The sequence below is a fragment of the Heteronotia binoei genome, chromosome 1 (genome assembly GCF_032191835.1).
Source record: "Heteronotia binoei isolate CCM8104 ecotype False Entrance Well chromosome 1, APGP_CSIRO_Hbin_v1, whole genome shotgun sequence".
NCBI lineage: Eukaryota > Metazoa > Chordata > Lepidosauria > Squamata > Gekkonidae > Heteronotia > Heteronotia binoei.
Window position 1 is genome coordinate 79,593,833 of NC_083223.1, and position 12,917 is coordinate 79,606,749.

Genomic DNA, 12,917 nt, shown 5'->3' on the forward strand with positions numbered 1-12,917 from the left:
TGAAGGGGATTAGAGTTGGGCTTCGAACTCCCAACCCTGGATGGTGCATCTCTTGTGCTGGCTCAGAAGGTGAAAAGTCTGGGAGTGATACTGGATGCCTCACTTACCAGGGAGGCCCAGATCACAGCAGTTGCTTGATCTGCCTTTTACTATCTTCAGCAGGTCAGACAGATGGTGCCCTATCTATCCCCCCAGGATTTAGCTACAGTGTCTTCCAGGCTGGATTACTGTAACTCACTTTACGCAAGCTTGCCCTTGGGGCTGATCTGGAAACTCCAGCTGATGCAAGATGTGGCAGCACAGCTATTGACTGCATTTCCTTTATAGGCAAGCATTCAGCCGATGCTGTGCCAATCGCACTGGCTACCAACTGAGTACCAGATCCACTTCAAGTTTAGGTACTGACATTTAAAGGCTTATGCTGCCTGGGACTGACATACCTGAGGGACTGCCTTTCCCCATATATGCCCCGAAGGTCATTGCAATCTGCTACACAACTCCTCCTGACCACCCCTGGCCCAAAGGACGTCCGTCTTGCCTCGACCAGGACCAGGGCTTTCTGGGCTCTAGCCCCTGCCTAGTAGAATCAGCTCCCTATGGAGATCCAGGCCCTACCTGAGCTACTACCATTTTGTAGGGCCTGTAAGACGGAGCTATTCCACCGGGCCTTTGGTTGAGGCAGCAGGCGTCCTATTCCAGCTACTATTCCATCAGTTGGCCTCCTTTGTTGTAACATCATGCTGTACTGTGGTGCTATCTTATTATTATTACCATCATTTTCTTCTTGGGCCAATAATTGCTTTATTCTGTAAAATGTGCCCTTCCCACCTGTGATGCACTTTATTTTGTTGTACTGTTCTTTGGTTTGCTAATTTTATTGCATTGTTTTTAATTTGTAGGTTTTTATTGTTGTTCAATTTATGTTGTGATCTGCTCTGAGTCCATTATGGGAAAGGGCAATATATAGGCCTACTAAATAAAATTTATCATGGTGATTCCAAATAACTACAAAAATGACTTTTTTATTACTCTGTGTGAATTAAAGGATGCACAACTGTTGCAGAACAGTAACTGTAATGTTAACTAAGAAATATGATATCTGGGTGCTGCCTGGGTTGTCTCTGTTGGAGCAAGAATCTACATAAACCCAGTCTGACAGCTACAGTATGACAGCTGGTGATCTAGCTGCCAGGCTAGGTCACAGTGACCTGATCAGCAGACCGGCTTGAGCCGGCAGAAGCCAAGTGATGCAATCTGCTGAGTCAGCACGGCCAGGATTGGCTGCTTGGACTATATATGATCTGTGTGTGCATCACACAGGTCTCTCCCTGTGAGATGGTGGTTAGGCGAAGCACTTTGTCCGTGGAGGTGATATTGTATAGACTGCACAAGAGAGCACTTGTCGTGTATATATGTTAATACACCTTTTGGCACTAGTTGCACGTGTCTGCCTGATTTTCTTTCCTGAAGCCCTGTGTCGGGCAAGTCATCTCCCTCACTCTGCTACTCCCGCTCCGACAGGGTTATGGGCCCAGGGCGGTTCCGCTGCGCGGAGGAGAGAGTTGAGAGTTGAGCTGACTGTGAGTTTGGAAAGAGCCGGAGGCGAGGAACGCCGGTGAAGGACACAGAAGCACCACCGTTCTCTGTTTGAGAGCCAGAGGGACGTCGGCAGCCGGCCGTGAGGAGGGGTCGGCACGATGGCTCAGCAACAGCTTGGAGTAGCCGTTGAGAAGCTCACCTCAGCCAACTACGCGGTGTGGAGCCTGAGAATGCAACACTACCTCAAGCGTGAAGGGCAATGGCTGTTCGTGAGTAACCCCCCTGCTGACTTATCTCCTGCCGAGACTGTGTTATCGGATAAGGCACTGGCCAACATAGTGCTGTCTATAGGAGATGACCAGCTGGTTTATGTGCGAGGGAAGGACACTCCCAAGGCTGCCTGGGACGCGTTGAGTGCGGTGCATGTTAGCACCACTGCTGGTTCCCTCATGGCCTTGACAAGGAGGATGTTCCGCACCGTTATGCCGGCTGGAGGGTGTGTGAAAGATCACATCAAACGGCTAACGGACTGTTTCGTTGAGCTGGAGGCAAGAGGCAAGACTGTAGCTCCAGACGACAGAGTGTACATTTTGCTGTCGTCGTTGCCACCTGAGTACACTCCCCTGATAACTTCTCTGGAGACGGTGGACGTAGCGACCCTGACCATGGAATACGTCTGTGCCCACCTGCTTGACTTCCAAGAGAGAATTGCGGCCGTGAGCTGTCCGGGGGTGTCGGCCGGGCAGCGTGCTGTTATCGGTGTGTCCGGGAAGACAGCCAAGAATGAGCCAGCTTTTGCTGCTGGCAGGCGTCCGAAGGTGGAGGAAGTGGAGCCGACTGCGTTTGCAGTCCGTCGCTGCTATGGATGCGGGTCGTCGCAGCACCTGCTCCGAGCTTGCCCTGAGAGGGAGAAGAGGCGGGGGCGTGTGCGGCGAGAGCGGAGGACCGCCAGCCCGTGTGAGGAAGCAACCCGGCTGGTCACGTCTGCAGTAGAGAGCACAGGGTCTGCTTGGATTTTAGACTCCGGGGCAACGAGCCATCTCTGCTGCGAGAAGGAGTTGTTGAAAAACATTGACAGTCCTGAGCATAAGTATGTGAGATTGGCTGATGGGACCACTGCCAATTCTGTTTGCTCAGGCAATGTGGAATTTCCTGCACTGAAATGTATGTTGCAAAATGTGTTGTATGTACCCTCACTGCAGTCTAACCTGTTGAGTGTTAGCACACTGTTTGACCAGGGATACCAGGTGAGATTTGAAAAAACCTGCTGCAAAATCCTGGGAGGTGGGGGAAAGTTGCTTGTGACAGGAAAGAGGGAAGGTAAACTGTATGTGGTCCAGAGTGATTGTGCCCAGGTGGCTCAGGTGTCGAATGAGCCTGTGCACAATAATTGTATACATTTGCTCCATAGGAGACTTGGGCACTGCGGATTTAGGGCGTTAAAGAAAACCCTGGAGCTTGTGCCTAGTTTGAAAGTAAATCCTTGCAAATGTTACTTGGATTGCCAGGTCTGCAAGAAGACCAAAAGCAAGGCGTGTGCTGTTGCTAAAGAAAGCTCAAGGGAAAGCACACGAGCCCTGGAACTAGTCCATTTAGACGTTATTGGCCCATTGCCAAAGAGTCTGTCGGGGAGGAGATACTGCTTGGTGGCCACCGACGACCACACGAGGTACGCGTGGGTTTTCACCATGGTGCATAAGTCTGAGGTGTATAAGACATTCACCAAGTGGGTCAAAGCAGTGGAGAGACAATTAGGGGTTAATCTCCTAGCTGTACAAACCGACAGAGGGGGGGAATTCTTATCTAACCAGATGAAACGTTGGCTGGAGAACAAGGGCATTGCCCACCGTCTGACGAACCCGGCAACGCCCCGAGAAAATGGGCATGGGGCTGTATTGCAGAATGTGATGTATTGCATGTTAGAGGATGCACAACTGCCAATGACCTATTGGGCAGAAACCATACATGCAGCTGTTTTTTTGCAAAATAGGGTTTGGTGTAATACTGTGAAAAATGTGCCTTACAGGTTACTGTTGAACAAGACCCCAGATTTGAGTTCTTTAAAAGTCTTTGGGTCACGGGCTCGGGTTGGCATCCACTCCACGAGTAGCGGGGAGGGGGATGTCCGGGCAGAGAGCCTAATTTTTCTGGGCTACAAGCCAAGGGCCAGGTGTTATCGTTTCTGCAATAGCAAAAGCAAGATAACACTTAGTCAGAGTGCCCAGTTCAATGAAGAAAGCAGCTGGCCAAGGTTGCACTCCTTGCAGAAACAATTTGTCCTGCTGCCAAGTAGCGATAACGATGTTGGAGCGCAGCCCAGAACTCCAGCCCAGGAGGTGGCACCCAGTGGGGCGGGAGAAGGTGAGCCGAATGCTGGCACAGAGCCTGACGAGCAGAGTCAGGAGGCAGAGCCTCAAATGCAGGAACTGGAGGTAAAGTGTGAGAGTCAGGAGGTTCAACACCCAATTACAGGGGCAGAGCAACCAGCCCAGGAGGTGGGAACAGAGCAACCCGAAGAAGACAAAGCTGGTCCAAGCACAGGGCCACGGGTGTCTGCCAGGTCCACCAAAGGCCAACGTCCCGCTAGGTACAAGTGTCCCTATGTCACTCTGACTGTCAATCCAGACCCACCCGGATTTGAGGAAATGTTAAAAGAAAAGGCTAAGAAATGGAAAGCCTGGGTGGCAGAGTGCGAGGCAAGGGAGAAGGAGGCTGAAGCCAAGCGTCTGAAAGAGCTGGCTGAACAGGAACACGATGATGTGTTTTACAATCATGATGAGTTCCTGAACGAATTCCGGAAAGGGTTCCGAGCTACGTAAATATGAACTGTAATGTTGCTGGTGGACATGTATGTAAACTGTGTAAAGTGTTTTGGTGCACTGGGTTTAAATAGATTAGGAGGTGTGTTGGAGCAAGAATCTACATAAACCCAGTCTGACAGCTACAGTATGACAGCTGGTGATCTAGCTGCCAGGCTAGGTCACAGTGACCTGATCAGCAGACCGGCTTGAGCCGGCAGAAGCCAAGTGATGCAATCTGCTGAGTCAGCACGGCCAGGATTGGCTGCTTGGACTATATATGATCTGTGTGTGCATCACACAGGTCTCTCCCTGTGAGATGGTGGTTAGGCGAAGCACTTTGTCCGTGGAGGTGATATTGTATAGACTGCACAAGAGAGCACTTGTCGTGTATATATGTTAATACACCTTTTGGCACTAGTTGCACGTGTCTGCCTGATTTTCTTTCCTGAAGCCCTGTGTCGGGCAAGTCATCTCCCTCACTCTGCTACTCCCGCTCCGACAGTCTCAAAAGTAGATTTTGTTGTTCTTCAAGCTTGATATTAAGGGGAAAAGGGGATCAGGAAAAGGAGGGGGCAAAGGATGGGAAAATGTTACTGGCCATGATGGAAAAGCCAGCATTTTCAGAAGTACTGGCATAGTGTAGTAATTAAAAGACTGGATTAATACTGGGGAGAGCCAGTTTCAAATCTTGCCTTGCCATTAAATTCATTGTGTCATCTTGGGCCACTATTTACTATAAATCCCAGTACTTCCTAATTTTCATGACAGTTTTTGTGGATCTGCTGTTGTTGTGGCTAGCAAAGCAAAAGCACAATACCTTCAGACATACTGCTGAAGTCAAACTACATGAGAACTAAGTATTTTGAAAAATAAAGTACTAAACTGATGCTCGTATTTTGAATTTTGACATGAACATTAAGCACTTCATTCTATCAATTACACATCAAAACTCAGACTTATCAGTCATGTGTTTATTGGTTATCATCTGGGCTGGAGGGGCTCACTTTGAACATGTTCAGAGGGGTTTTCCTTTTCAAATGGACATGTTTGGCATGTTCACTGGAAGATACCAAAGTGTACAAAATCATTATCCTCTAGATTGGGGCTATTATTTTTTCACATCAAAATGCTTTTGTGGGTTTTTTGCTTTACAAATTCCTCTTTAACAGCCCAGCGTACAAAATGATTGCATAATTATTAAGTGAAAACACTGGTCTTTGTGATCTAAAATAAAATCTCTGAATATGGAGCTCACAAAAGCTGTGATCTCATTTAAGTTTACTCCTGTGTGTGTTCGGGTGTTCAACTGGTGTCCAAGAAAGGTTATCAGACTTTGTCCAGTTATGTTGACAGAAGAAAGATCATCTTTGTGACTGTGCTGTGGAAAAAGCAAATACTTCCTTTAATGGGTCTTGCCCATCTATCCCATTCAGCACCTGCTCAAGAGGGCAATGCCAAAACTCTTCCTTAATTAAAGGGAGAAACAGATATTATAATAGGGAAAACTGGCTTTTCTTGTCAAGCAGAAGGAAGTATGGACCAAGGAAGCAGGAACTGAGTAAAGAACCATTCACAAAAAGGTAGGTACTAGGTACTCCACGACATTCCAAACGATGAGGGAAGATCCTAGTACAAACACAGGACATGAGTTTACTGCTTCATGGATCAAGGGCAATTAGTTTGCTTGCTCAGGATCAACAGTGATTTTCAAAAGGGCAATGTCACTTCTTGTTAAGGGTCAGATTTAAAAAAAAAAAAATCCAATTAGCAGCATCCCCAAAATACAATTCTTAAAAAATATCTAGATAAGTACATGAAAGGTTTTTACCTGTCCAGGTCAGATGTTTGTCTTTCAAAGTTTCTAAGAACTCTTAACACCTGAACGTCTTGACAGAGAAAACAAGGAGGTAACAATCCATGAATATTCAGCTGTTGCCTCTCTTCCAACGTGAAAGCTAGGCCCTGCAAGAAAAATAAATATTGAAAGGTGTTCAGTGAAAATAAATATTTAAAATGCTGGAATAGCTCTCTGTTGTACAATACTACTGCAATACATATGGACAAATGGTATGTACATAGATGCTGCTGAAGTCAGATACTAAACATAAAGAACACACTGAAGTAGTGAAGAAGAAGGAGAGCCAGTTTGGTGTAGTGGTTAAGTGCACGGACTCTTATCTGGGAGAACCGGGTTTGATTCCCCACTCCTCCACTTGCACCTGCTGGAATGGCCTTGGGTCAGCCATAGCTCTGGCAGAGGTTGTCCTTGAAAGGGCAGCTGCTGTGAGAGCCCTCTCCAGCCCCACCCACCTCACAGGGTGTCTGTTGTGGGGGAGGAAGATAAAGGAGATTGTGAGCCGCTCTGAGACTCTTCGGAGTGGAGGGCGGGATATAAATCCAATATCTTCTTCTTCTTCTTCTTCTTCTTCTTCTTCTTCTTCTTCTTCTTCTTCTTCTTCTTCTTCTTCTTCATATGTTCCCTTTGTACTGCTTCTTGGGCACAAATGACAATTTACAAAAGGTATCATGTTGAAAGAACAAGGGTATGCAAACTTTTCAGATATACATGAGTGATTTGATTCTTATCTCATCCATTCTTCATAGAACTCATATTTTATCCTCACAACCATGTGAGCTGGATGAGAAAGAACAACTGGCCCAAGGCCACCCAGTGGTTTCATGGGAGAGTGCAGATTTCAGCTAAGGTATTTCTGTTTCTGGTTGTAGCCTGACACACACACAGTCTTGTCTTTCCACTAAAGGGTTGCAACCCAAGGGATGTGAAATTGCTACATATACTACTTACTAAAGGAAATACTTACTATGGCCTGGAGAGCCCAGGCTAGCTGATCTTAGAAGCTAAGCAGGGTCAGCCCTGGAACATATTTGGGAGGGAGACTTCCAAGGGATACCAGGGCAAACCACCTCTGAACTTCTCTTGCCTTGAAAACCCAATGGGATCACCATAAATCAGCTGCAACTTAATGGCACTTTCCACCAGAGATACTTATACAGTCTCTGCAGTCAGATAATGGCCTAATCTTAAATCCTGAATTGGGCTGCACAAGATGAGAAATGGGGATTTAACAATTGAACCCACATCTAGTTTCATTAATCAAAAGCAAGTTGACAATGCTTTTTAAGGAAAAGACAGGTTTTTTAAAGTACCCACTATCAGTACAGAAACATTGAAAGCTATTTGGGCATTGAATGTTTATACTCCCTGTCCTTCCCATGTGGTTCAAATTGAGGGTGGCAACATAAGTTTGCAAATGGCCTTCAGAGACAGAGATCCACAAAACATTCATTTAGACCTTCAGTTCTATCTGGATTGTGTTTCAGTTAATACCCACAAAATTTGGCTCCATTTTAGAAAACATATTCTAACTCAAACTGTATTACAAAAGTTCACACTACAGGCAGCCAAAGAGAAATCTTTGCCTCGCAGGTTCATTTTCCACATCTAGAGTCCATATGTTGTTAATTTATTTTGGCCAACCCTGCAAAAAAGGCTTTAAAATTCACACACCTCATATGGCACGGAAGCACCTTCTTGCTTAGCCTACACATTCTTTTCTTTCACGCCCTCACATTTTTTTATAAACATGGAGAATTTAACATTATGAAACATTTAATTCCATTTGCTTCTGAGCTTTTATACTGCAGATGCATTGTACATGTGTATTATAGATTTTTGACATGTAGTTAAACTATTGTTGTTTTCCTAGCTACTAAACAGAAGGCAATGATATTGAGAACAGTTCTATTCTATGGTCTAAAATGAAATTACTTAGGAAAACCAAGCACATCACAAAAGAATGGTGATGTTCCTTGATGATTGTAGATGTCTCTTGAAAAGGTCTTAATTGTCAGGAAATGGCTCTGGCCAAGAACCCATGAGAGTTCAGAGAAGGCACCCCTCCAGCTGAAATGAGAGGGAAGCATATGTGTGTGCATGCAAAGAAATCACAGCTGAGATTCTGGCACAGGTAAAGTGAGGGGGGCACAGTATGTCCCTGGTATGACATGGGTAAGACACCATCAATCCAGAAGGATGCTTCCTAAGAATTAGGCACATTTTTTATTCAGAATCTAATAATTCTACAGGCTGCTCACTCACAAAAAAATTCCATTCACATAGCAGCAGGTGTCTGGATAGCTCTTCAGCTGGCCCATTCTTATTGTTGCTGATGGCAATCCATCTGCTTCAGCAACTTCTGGCCTCCCAGTACATTCCCCCGCTGCTTTGCCCATTCCTCAGCATTGTCTGCAAATACCATTTGGCCTGAGAGAGTCTCTTGGAAAACTGCTTTTGGATTGCTTGCTCCTTGGCTTTCTTCAATCACTGGGTCACCACTGATGCAAGCTGTGCCTAGAAGGCACCCTGGAGCTTAGAATTAGCAGTAGACATATTTAAACAACCATTTTTACTCCCACACAGGACATTCAGCAGCAGCAGCAGAAGAAGAAAATGGTGGCTATGGCGGCGATGATTATATTGGATTTATATCCTGTCCTATACTCTGAATCTCAGAGTCTCAGGGCAGTCACAATCTCCTTTACCTCCCCCCCCCCACAACTAGGGTTGCCAAGTCCAATTCAAGAAATATCTGGGGACTTTGGGGGTGGAGCCAGGAGAATTTGGGGGTGGACCCAGGAGACATTGGGGCAGAGCCAGGAACAAGAGTGTGACAAGCATAATTGAACTCCAAGAGAGTTCTGGCCATCACATTTAAAGGGACAGCACACCTTTTTAAATGTCTTCCTTCCATAGGAAATAATGAAGGATAAGGGCACCTTCTTTTGGGGCTCATAGAATTGGACCCCCTGGTCCAATCGTTTTGAAATTTGGGGGATACTTTGGGGAGAGGCACTAGATACTATATTGAAGATTTGGTGCCTCTACCTCAAAAAACAGCTCCCCCAGAGCCCCCGAAACCTCCAGATCAATTCCCCATTATACCCTATGAGAAGACGTTTCCCTCTCCACCCCCCTCCACCCTGCCCCCCCCCCCCTTTCTGGCAAATCTGATGCAGGGGACTCTGTACTCACGAGTTGCTGCCAGCTTCTCACAGCAACACAGGCACACCAGCTGGGCACTTTATGGCATGGAATAGGAAGCCGGCAGAACTCACCTCCGGAGGTGCAAAGGCACATGGTCCTTTGGGGGCGTGGCTGGGCTCCCCTCCCTTCACCGGCCAGCTGACTGGGGGCGGGAAGCAGCCTGAGAAAACGGAAGAGCTCTGGCTGCTGCGATCGGGGCTGGGTGGGAAGGGCTGCCGTTCTCCCCCTCCCCTCCCCCCGCTTTCCCTTTTATGGCCAGCGGGGGGAGGAGGCTCCAAATCGGGGGTCTCCAGGCCTAGCGGGGGATTTGGGAACCCTACCCACAACAGACACCCTGTGAGGTAGGTGGGACTGAGAGAGCTCTTACAGTAGCTGCCCTTTCAAGGACAACTCCTACGAGAGCTATGATTGACCCAAGGCCATTCCAGCAGCTGCAAGTGGAGGAGTGGGGAATCAAACCCGGTTCTCCCAGATAAGAGTCCGTGCATTTAACCATTACACCAAATTGGTATAATCTGTCAATTTATCTAAAATAGCACCTGCTTTAAAGGATCTTTTCACATTTATAAGTATCTTTTCACAGATTATTCTTTCGCAGCTTGCCACTGCACACTTTGCACTGTCAGATCCATATCTAACTGAACAGGCTTTGCTGCTTTACTTAAACTCATGATCTCAAACGCAGCAGCTGCCAGTGCTCTACCTGTTGTCTTCTTGCCTTTTGGGGATAAAATCTAAAGACCCTTGAACAGAAAATATCAGGGAGTTTGGGGGTCATTCCCAACCACCTAGCTAACCTCATCCCAGGCAACCACATAACAAGTACACACCCTTGGTTTCAACACAGACACAACCTTTCTTATGTCTCTGGGCTTAGCAACCACACCTAATGGCCTTGTAAATAGCAAGCCCTCAGCTTTCTTTGGAAACTGGAAAAAAAACCCAGTATATCTTGCACAAAGTAAAGAGGTGATCCAAGCTGTTCATTGCCTCCTTAGTGCAGGAGGTGTGGCAAAAGAGCCTAGGAGACAACTCCTTTGTATCTGTAGAGACCACCTGTTTGGAAACAGCTGCATTCAGTGGAAGGCCAACAAGAGGTGTCACTACTGCCCTCTCCCACCACACCACACCTCCCACCCAGTCATAGCCTTAATAATTCTCTTCTCATTCCCCAGATATCCTTAAAAACAGCATAGTACATTACACTTGCCCCATTAGAATTTTCTGAATTCTTGCAATTTGTGAAACCTTGGGCATACATAAGGTTCCCAGCCTCCAGGGAGGGCCTGGAGTTCTCCTGGAATTACAATTGATCCCTAGACTACAAATATCAGTTCCCAAGGAGAAAATGGGAGCTTCAGAGGGTGGGTTTTATGGTATCATGGACTTCTCTCCTCCATCCATAGAGTTTCAGGTGAGTCCCTGAGTTTCATCCCACCACAGTGACCTCACTTTTAGGTTAGTGCTGGAAGTGAACCCATCTATTATCAGCAGCCAGCTAGCCATCTGACTGCTGAGCAATCTTGCCCAGCAATCTTGTCAGACAATATGACTTTTAACATCTTGAAAGCAGGGACATTCTTGACGAGTCTGAAGCCCTGAGTTAAACAAAAAAGAACCCCAAAACATACCCAGGTTGAGGCCCCAGAATCACTGCTAGGGATGGGCATTAACTAAAGTCTGTGATGAATTTTGACAGGTCACCTGGCATAGAACTTTCCATAAACTTTCAAGCTGTTCATGGAGGTCCGTGCCAGTTCATGAGTGGAGATGTTTCCAGAAGGACTGTCTCCACTCAGACAAAATGTTTACATAACTTCAAAACAACATCTTAGAGGACATGCAGAAGAGCACCCAGAGGAGATGCTCTGTGACTCTGATGCCTCTGGCTTTCACAGGATCCATTCTATACATTCCTGAACCTCAATCATTTTGACAGGTGCAGGTTCAGGGTGTTCAGAAGTGTACAGAATGGATCCTGTGGAAGCTAGAAACACCAAACCCACAGCAGATCTCCCCCAGATGCTCCTCTACATGCCCTCCAAGTTTGATGTCTCTAGCTTGTACGGGATCTGTTCTATACACTCCTGAACCTCCTCCTTTGAAAATGACCGCAGCAGTCATTTTGACAGGCAGAGGTTCCGAAGCATAAAGAACAGATCCTATGCAATTAGAAACACCAAACTTGCAGGGGATCTCCAGCTGATTTTCTTCCAACTATGATCCAAGTTTGCTGACAGTTTGATTTATGAGGTAGGATTTAAAGCCCCCCCCCCCAAGAATGTGCCCCCAGCAAAATATTTTTTGGGGAAATGACAGGCAGTCACTTGAGGGGAGGGGGCATTTTAATGCCTCACAAACTTCACCACTTCATGAGGTGGCTAAAATGACAATCTGTGGTTCACAAATGGGGTACACCACAAATCATGAACCAAACCATATTTTTTCATCCCTAATCTTTAATCACTGCCATCAGCCCTGCTGCCCCTCATGCCAGGGTCAGGCAAGGAATGGTCCTTACCCTGTGTAATGTGCATTGGAGCCATTGCTGCCTCAGGAAGCCAGACAGTCAGTCTTCAGATGGGAAAGGTGCAATGGGCAGCAGAAGTCTGCTCTTCTTCTTCTCTCCTGCCTTTGAGGGGGCAGTGCTGCAAGCTAACAACGAAAGCCTTTACTTTGGTGACTGGGAAATGTTTAGTTCTCATGTCAAGAAATTGTACATGAAACTAATTTTTTCCTGGCCATAGCTTGAGGGCAATTTTTATCTTTGCTGGTCTTAAAGATGTCACTGGACTCAAACTTTGTTTTAGAAATCGCTCACTGGTCTTCCAGTTCCAAGCTAGCTACCAATGTTTTGTTTTATTATGCAAATAACTTCTGCAATACATACACACAGTAGTGGCATAAAACCAACTGGCAGTTTTGAGGTAGAAGTGGATAGGCGAAGAGGTTTTTCTAGTGACAGATTTAAACAGTAAAGTATTGACAATGGAAAATGGAAAATTTTTATTATCTATTAGCATGACATCTATGCTTCACTATGATAATGAATTAGCTTTAATCCGGTTATAACACTTCTGGGTGTATAATTTTTGTGTGTGTTTTAGGAAGTGTGTTTTGTTTTTGGAATTGGTTTTGTAATATAATAGAAGTAGGAATAATGCCCATTGTGAAGGGAAATACTACAGGATCTAGAAAGAAGCTCTGGGTGACTGCCCCCACCCCCACTCTTGCTATTTTCCCACCCACTCTTCCCAACCCACCCAAGGCAGCCATCCAAGGCAGCCCACCCACCCAAGGCAGCCATTTTCTGTAGAAGAACTGATCTGACTTCAGCTTTCCTTCTCCTCCCCACTCTCTGCAGCCTCTACCTAGGAAAAGTACATTCTTTTTCCATAGTGTGGACCAAAGCACCTTACATCATTCTCCTCTCCCCCTTTTGATCTGCACAACCCTGTGAGGTAGGTTAGGCTGAAAGTCTGTGACTAGTCTGAAATCACAGTGTGGACCAA

At 46.2% G+C, this 12,917-nt stretch overlaps 1 protein-coding gene across 1 annotated transcript in view; it reads right to left on the reverse strand.

Annotated features, from left to right (window-relative positions):
- ME1 (malic enzyme 1) overlaps positions 1-12,917 on the reverse strand; it is a 213,567-nt gene that overhangs the window by 168,193 nt on the left and 32,457 nt on the right. Inside the window, exon 2 of the mRNA XM_060236575.1 lies at positions 6,169-6,302. Within this exon, the coding sequence (XP_060092558.1) occupies positions 6,169-6,302 (134 nt within the window). The remainder of the gene's footprint in view (positions 1-6,168; positions 6,303-12,917) is intronic.